The sequence below is a fragment of the Chrysochloris asiatica genome, unplaced genomic scaffold (genome assembly GCF_000296735.1).
Source record: "Chrysochloris asiatica unplaced genomic scaffold, ChrAsi1.0 scaffold00078, whole genome shotgun sequence".
In the NCBI taxonomy this organism is placed as follows: domain Eukaryota; kingdom Metazoa; phylum Chordata; class Mammalia; order Afrosoricida; family Chrysochloridae; genus Chrysochloris; species Chrysochloris asiatica.
In genome coordinates this window covers 2,881,511-2,888,763 of record NW_006408596.1, presented here as the reverse complement: position 1 = coordinate 2,888,763, position 7,253 = coordinate 2,881,511, and the positions used below count along the sequence as shown (strand labels likewise).

The window sequence follows — 7,253 nt, the reverse complement described above, 5'->3', positions numbered from 1 at the left end:
TGCCTCCAGGTAGATGTGATCAGGAAATGGGCTTCCCTTTTCACTCTTCTTCTTGAGAAATTTCAAGATGCCACTGTTGGTCGTTTTGACTTAACTTAGGATTTAATTTTCAGCTTATTTCCTTTTTTGTCTGCTTGTCCCACTGCATAATCTCTGTTCAGGCCTTGTTTCTATTTGTAAACAGTTCAGGGCCGGCTGTGGCTGTTTGGTTTTAATTGGAGACTGTCTCGCTAAATTTCGAGGAGATCTGTGCGCATGCGTAGTAGAACCCTCCGAGGGTGGGGCTGGGGTGCCCACTAGCTCAGGCACCTCTATAGTTACCAGAATGGAGGGGCGCAGATAGCAAGGGACCAATGAACAGATACCAAAAGAGAGAAATGTCCACACCTTTATCTCAGCGGTTCTGCCAGGCGTCTGTGGCTGCTCAGATCCTTCCCCCACACAGTCTCACCCAAGATGGCGGCTCCTGGAGCAGCTGAGCATCCCGGACTAGAAAGCAATAGATTTCTTGCATCTGCCACAAATTCCTCCAGCTGTAAGCTTCTAAATATTCCGTTATAAGTGGTTCAGAGTTCTGGGACCATCCCTGAGCCTTCTTGGTCCGGTATTCTGTGTTGTTGCTGACGGAGCTCTTCATTACACTTCCACCCAATCCGCCATCTTGTTTGTTCCTCACCCCTGTATAGGGTTTTTGAGGAATGGTTGATAGGTTTGAACTGCTGACCTTGTAGTTAGCAGTCTAGCGCTTAACCTACAGCACCACCCCAGATCTCCAAATAACAGATTGGATCTTAAAGAACATCACCCATGAATACTGCGCTCCTTTAAAAAATCATCTCTATGATACTGAAGGGTTACCATGTGCCCTAAAGCTGAGATGAGGCAGCCAGGGACAGTCATGCCCCAACGGAGGTCCCTACTCATCACCAAGCCTCATTTTCTCCTCAGTGCCCATGCCAAGAGCCGCCGTCATTCTTGGCAGTGGGTAGTGGTCAGCCAGTAGTGGTTAGGGGCAGCGTGCGGTGGTTTCTGGACAGTGATCAGTGGGCAACAGGAGCTGTGTGTGAGGTTTAGGTGCCCTGACATCACCGGGCCTCCCCAGGACGGTGCTCTTCAGCACAGTCCGTAAGCCCTGGAGCAACATCATCACCTGCAACTACGAGATGCAGCACACACTGCGGGACCTGGTGCCGCTCAAGTCCTTCCTCCTGGCGGGGACGACAGTGACCATCGTGGAGGAGAAGGTGGGCCCTCCACACGTGGTGTTCACCTGCTCCCGTGGGCTCCATGGCTGTGACTTCCTCCTCGTCCCCTTGTCTCTTGGGTGTTTGTTGGGAGTGGTTTCAATGCCTTTTCAACAGTGTAAGGGCTGACCCCTTGCCCACCCTGGACTCTATCCTGTCACTTGTGTGAATCTGCTATCCACGTGCCCATGATGGCTTGTAGATCTTGTCCTGGCCTCTGCCAACACCTGTCGTGGAAAGTTCCTCAACAATCAAGAAAGGAAAGCTGAAGAAAGACAAAGACAAGAAGGAGAAAGACAACAAGAAGGGCAAAGACAAGAAGGGGGATGGGGAGAAAGAGGCCAGTAAGGTAATTGGCCTGGGGGGGTGTCCACTCTGGGCCCTGGGGGAAACAGTGGACTGCCCAAGACCATGCCCTGCCCTGATCTGCCTGCCCACCTGCCTCTCCTCACAGGAGCAGAAGGGGCCTAAGAAGAAGGAGGTTCCCAAGGAGCTTCGCCAAGACCCACCCATCCTAACAGTTCTGGGCAGTGGCCTGGTGGTATTAGAGCCTCTGCTGGTCGGGGAGCCATTAGTGTCCACTGTGTGCAACTTCGGGGTGATCCGCACTGTGGAGTCGGAAAAGCTGACGCTTGCCAGGGTATGTGGTTACTCACCATCCCCTCTCCCCCGGGAGATCAGCTGAGCAAGGGAAGGCAGTGGGGCAGGTCATAGGAGAGAGGGCCAAGAGGAGGGCTTGGATTCCCCCACCTGCTCTGGGAACCAGCCTGCACAGCTTCAGGTGGTCAGGAAGTGGGAGAACGCAGGAGGAAGGAAGGCCTTTCTTTAGGTCATGTGACAAGGCGCCGGGGCTCCCAGGTCCAGGGTCCAGGCGACACCTCTCAGGTGTGAGCTTACAGGTGGAGCAGGTGAGATGAACCAGCCCAGCATTCCTGGAAAGGGGTAGGAGCCCCCGCTCCCTAAAACAGCATCAATTCTCTGCCCACACTTCCCTCAGCACCTTAATGTGAGCCCCTAGTGAGTGACCTGGCTTGTGGCTCTTTCTGCAGGATTCGAAGAACAAGAAGACTAAGAAAACGATGAAAAAGGGTAAGAACCAGCGATAGTCACTGAGGCCCTGGTGAAGGGTCAGCTCTGGCTGGGTGTAAGGACAGCACCTGGACAGGGCAGGCCCAGCCTTGGACCTCATCTCAGCATAGGCTTCAAGGTCCTAGTGGACAGAGGCCAGCAGGGGATGGAAGGGGCAGGAAAGGTGGGTTAGGATAGAGGACTGGAGCAGGGGGGCCAGGACTTGGAGCTGGGACAGGCCAGGGCTTTTCTGGTTACTGTGGTCTGGCCCAGGTTTCCTGTTAACCCTATAAGGAGATGGAACTTGTCCATGAAACAGGTACATTTTAGAACAAGCTCTCTGGTTTGGGGACAGAGTTTGGAGACAGGGAGCCCAGCTGGAAGGTGGTCACACATATAGAAGGCAAGATTGTAGCAGCTGTATTCACACTGGTCACAAAGGGTCAGCCATTCAGATGCCCATCAAATGGCGAATGGGTAACCAAGTGTGGTCTGTCCACACAACGGAATATTACTCGGCCATGAAGAGAGATGAGGGTCTGCTACATGTAATGAAAAGGATGAATGGTAAAGTTGATTGTCTATTTTCCCACAAAAACAGAATTAACTCACAAGAAAATGAGAAGGAAAGCCAGAGAATGGGAGAAATATTTGCAATACAGATGAACAAGTAGCAACAAGGGTCTCCTATATAGAACATGTAAAAAATCTCCAGAAATCTGTCCAAAGTAGCAACTTAGAGAATAATGGACCAGAACATATGTAGGCATTTTACAAAACCAAAGACACTTTTGTAAAGGATCATACATACACGAAAATGTATTTACCTGCATTAGGAATACAAACCCAAACCAAACCTTTGTCACAGAGTCGAGTCCAACTCATACACACTCTATAGGACAGAACAGGACTAGGGTTTCTGAGACTAAATATTTATGGGAACAGACTGCCTCATTTTTCTTCCTCAGAGAGACTGGTGAGTTTGAATGACAAACTTTTTGGTTCACAGCCAAATGCCTAACCCACAGGGCTTTTTCAGTAGAATTCCTAAGTGCTATCAAGTCAGTTCCTGCTCATAGGAGCCCTGCATAGAGGTTTCTGAGGCGGTAAATCTTTGTGGGAGCAGAAAGCCTCCCTCTTTCCTATGGACTGGATTTAAACTGCTGACCTTGATATTACCAGCCCAACATGTAACCCACTGTGCTACTGTTGTTGTTGTGAAGTGCCGTCGAGTCACTTCTGACCCATAGCGACCCTGTACAGGGTTTCCAAGGAGCAACTGGTGAGCTTGAACCGCCAACCTTGCAGTTCAAACGTCTTTGCAGTCTGGCGCATTAACACACGGCACCACACCAGGACTCCTAGGGTGACTTTTTTTTTTAAGTTTTTATTGTGAAGTGAGTGGAAGTTTATAGGGCGGGCAGATCATCAATTTTACATTCAACAACTCATATACTTTGTTTCTTTACAAAGATTATAATCCTTTTCATGTACCATCAATTAACAGTATTTCTCAATATTCATTTTAGCTTTTTTAAAAAAAAAAAACAAAAAAACTCAGGCATATATAATAATTTATACCACCAAAGGGCACATTCTGCAAGTCTGCTTCCTGGCCGCCAGCTCTCAGTCCCTCTCTTTCCATGAGTCTAGAGTCCTCAGCTGCTCCCTCTCTCCATGTCCCCATCTCTGCCTCCATCTCTGGTGTCGCTGCTTCTCTGGATAAGGTCTCACATTCCGCTTGTGCTCTTCTCCCTTGATGGTCCTAGTGTCCTCTGTTTCTGGACTGTAAGATTAACTACTACTCCATTTTTGTTACAAAATTTCTACCTTTGCATTTGTGACAGTTACAATTAGTCATGATTAACAATTACTACTGAATCATAAGAATCTTATCCATATCTCTTTTCACAAGTCCCATCTAGACAAGATGAAAATTATTCAGTGGGGACTCTGTCTTCCCCCATACACTCCTAAACTAAACTCCCTCTTGAAATCTTGTAAGCCAGTTACTTCATGCCTTTATCGCCCCCTCATTTTAGATAGCCAATGTCTAAGTTGCCCATCCCTGTCTACCCTGTGTACAGAGGGGATAGCATTGATTCTTGATGTGAAGACTCCTTCCCTCTCTTATTGGTATTTAGAGCTATTTGGACATATTGTCAGGAGGGACCAGTTGCTGGAGAAGGATATCATGTTTGGTAAGGTGGAGGGTCAGAGAAAAAAAGGAAGCCCCCCAAGGAGATGGATTGACCAAGTGGCAGCATCGATGGACTCAAGCATGGCAACAATAGTGAGGTTGGCCCAGGATTGGGCAGTGTTTCGTTCTGCTGTGCATAGGGTTGCTATGAGTCGGTACCGACTCACTGGCACCTAACAACAACAACAACGTCCATGAATATAGGTCAAGTTTATCAAATTGTAGCAATTTAGCTCTTTTCCTTTATCAAAAATTGTTGTTGTTTTTGATCTTCCTCTAGTTGAGTTCTGATTATCAAGCCATCAAGGCTAGGTCAAATGGGTACTATCTGCAAGTTTGGGTGTCCTTGTGCATCTCCCCTCACTTCATATCAGCTGGATGCTTCCTCAGCTCCAGCCCTCCATGGGTATATCCCTGTCCATGGGCTCAGGTGTCCCCAGGTCTCACCACGCTTTAAACCAACCAGCCCTTCCTCTTCTCTCTCATCTCATCGACCATGGACCATGGTTGAACTCAGCCCATTTCTTCATTGCTGCATTTCCCTCTCTTCCACTCACCAGTAGACCAACATGGGCACCAGCAAGCTTACATGCCTGCTCATGTGTTCTCTTTGAGTTTCAGTCTTAGAGGAGGGTTTGTCCTGAAGGAACTTGATTGCGTGCCTTGATGGCTTCCCAGCCAGTTATACTGTCATTTTTGTCTTGGGTTTTTCCTGCTGGTCTTTCTTTGAAGATGTATCTTCTGTCACTGTAGCTGTTCCAGGCTGGTCTGCTTGTCCTTTCTAATGGGAATGTTCCACCTCAGAAGGTTCTGAATGGGGCTCAAGATTCCACCTAAGGTCCTATACTCTACAAGGGCTCTGCAGGAGGCCTATTTCACTGGGCATGTTCTAGAACCCCTTTTAAGTTAGTTTTCCAATCAGTTATAAGCTGAAGATGGACTTAAAAGCTTTCTGTAATCATGTTTTCCGATATTCCTTTCTATCCCACTCAAGTGTCTATTTTACAATAGTAGGCAAGGGAAACCAATATTCATAAAACAGTCAAGCATCTTAGTATTATTTCCCCTCTTCAGACTGCCTGGATCCCTGTATCACAGAGCTCTGTTGTTCCAAGTTTGAGCATGCATCGCTATTTACCTCTGTCTCATTTAGCTCATGTAAACCTCTCAGTGTTCCCGTCTACCTTGTTCTTCCACCCCTTCCCCCTTCTTGTGTACTGCCCTCCCCACCACCTGAACTATGATGTGTCTGCCCCACCCTGTGCTCTACTGTCACCTCCCTCCACCTCTCTCAAACCCCAGCCCCCACCCCCACTGGTAACCAACATTTTTTTTTTTTCCTTTTTAGTGTGAGTATCTTTTCTTAAGCTTTTACAGTAATGGTCTTAAGCAATGTTTGTCCTTTTGTGACTGACTAATTTCATTCAACATAATGTCCTCAAGGTTCATCCATGTTATGTGGGGGCTTACAGCTTCCTTGTTACTCTTCAAGGTAATATAAATATTCCATTGTGTGTATATACCAAAGTTTGTTTATCCTTCCATTGATGGGCACTTAAGCTGTCTCCATCTTTTTGCTATTGTGAATAGTGCTGTATGAACATTGGTGTGCATGTATCTACTCGTGTTATGTTATTTGTCCCTATTTTTTCATTGATAGCCTTTATAATTCTGGGATTCACATTTAGGTCTTTAATCCATGCTGAGTTCGTCTTTGTCTATGGCATAAAGTAAAGGTCTTGTTTCAATCTTTTGCATATTGATTTCTAGTTCTGCCAGCACCATCTTTTGAAGAGACTATGTCTTCCCCACTTAATGTACTTTGACCCTTTGACAAAGATCAGTTGGCTGTATGTGGATGGGTTAATTTCTGGATTCTCGATTCTGTTCTATTGATCTATGTATCTTTCATTGTACCGGTACCAGGCTGTTTGACCACTGTAGCCATGTACTAAATTTTGAAATCATGGAGTGAGAGGCCTCAACTTTGTTCTTCTTCTTAAGCAGTGCTTTGCTTATCCTGGGTCTCTTTCCTTTCCTTATAAAGTTTGTAATTGTTTTTTCCATCTCTCTAAAGAATGTTGTTGGAATCTGGATTGGGATCGTATTATATGTGTAGATTGCTTTGGGTTATATTGACGTTTTCACCATGTTAAGTCTTCCTATCCAGGAGTATGGTATATTCTTCCATTTTGGTAAGTTTCTTTTGGTTTCGTGTAGTAGTATTTTATAGTTTTTATTGTATAGGTTCTTTGTCTCTCTGGTTACATTTATTCCTCAATATTTTATCCTTTGGGTGGCTATTGTAAATGGTATTGCTTTCCTTATTTCCTTTTCAGCATTGTCATTATTAGTATAGAGGATTTGTGTATGTTGATCTTGTACCTTGCCACTTTGCTGAATCTTTCAATGAGTTCCAGTAGTTTTTTTTTTTGCTGAGTCTGGGGTTTTCTATGTATAGGATCATATCATCTGCCAATAGAGAGAGTTTTACTTCCTCTTTGCCAATTTGGATGCCTTTAATTTCCCTTTCTTGCCTTATAGCTCTGGCTAAGACTTCTAAAACAACATTAAATAGGAGTGGTGATAAAGGGCATCCTTGTCTGGTACCTGTTTGCAGAGGGAAGGCTTTCAGTTTCTGTCCATTGAGAGTGATATTAGCTGTTGGTTTTGTATATATGCTCTTAATTATGTTGAGGAATTTCCCTTCAAATCCTACTTTTCTGGGTGATTTTATCAGT

The 7,253-nt window shown here is 45.8% G+C and overlaps 1 protein-coding gene across 1 annotated transcript in view; it reads left to right on the top strand.

The window, feature by feature from the left end:
- Window positions 1–7,253, top strand: part of LRRC43 (leucine rich repeat containing 43) — a 49,481-nt gene that overhangs the window by 35,612 nt on the left and 6,616 nt on the right. Inside the window, exons 8-11 of the mRNA XM_006865488.1 lie at window positions 1,103–1,244; window positions 1,447–1,593; window positions 1,699–1,884; window positions 2,294–2,333. Of these exons, the coding sequence (XP_006865550.1) occupies window positions 1,103–1,244; window positions 1,447–1,593; window positions 1,699–1,884; window positions 2,294–2,333 (515 nt within the window). The remainder of the gene's footprint in view (window positions 1–1,102; window positions 1,245–1,446; window positions 1,594–1,698; window positions 1,885–2,293; window positions 2,334–7,253) is intronic.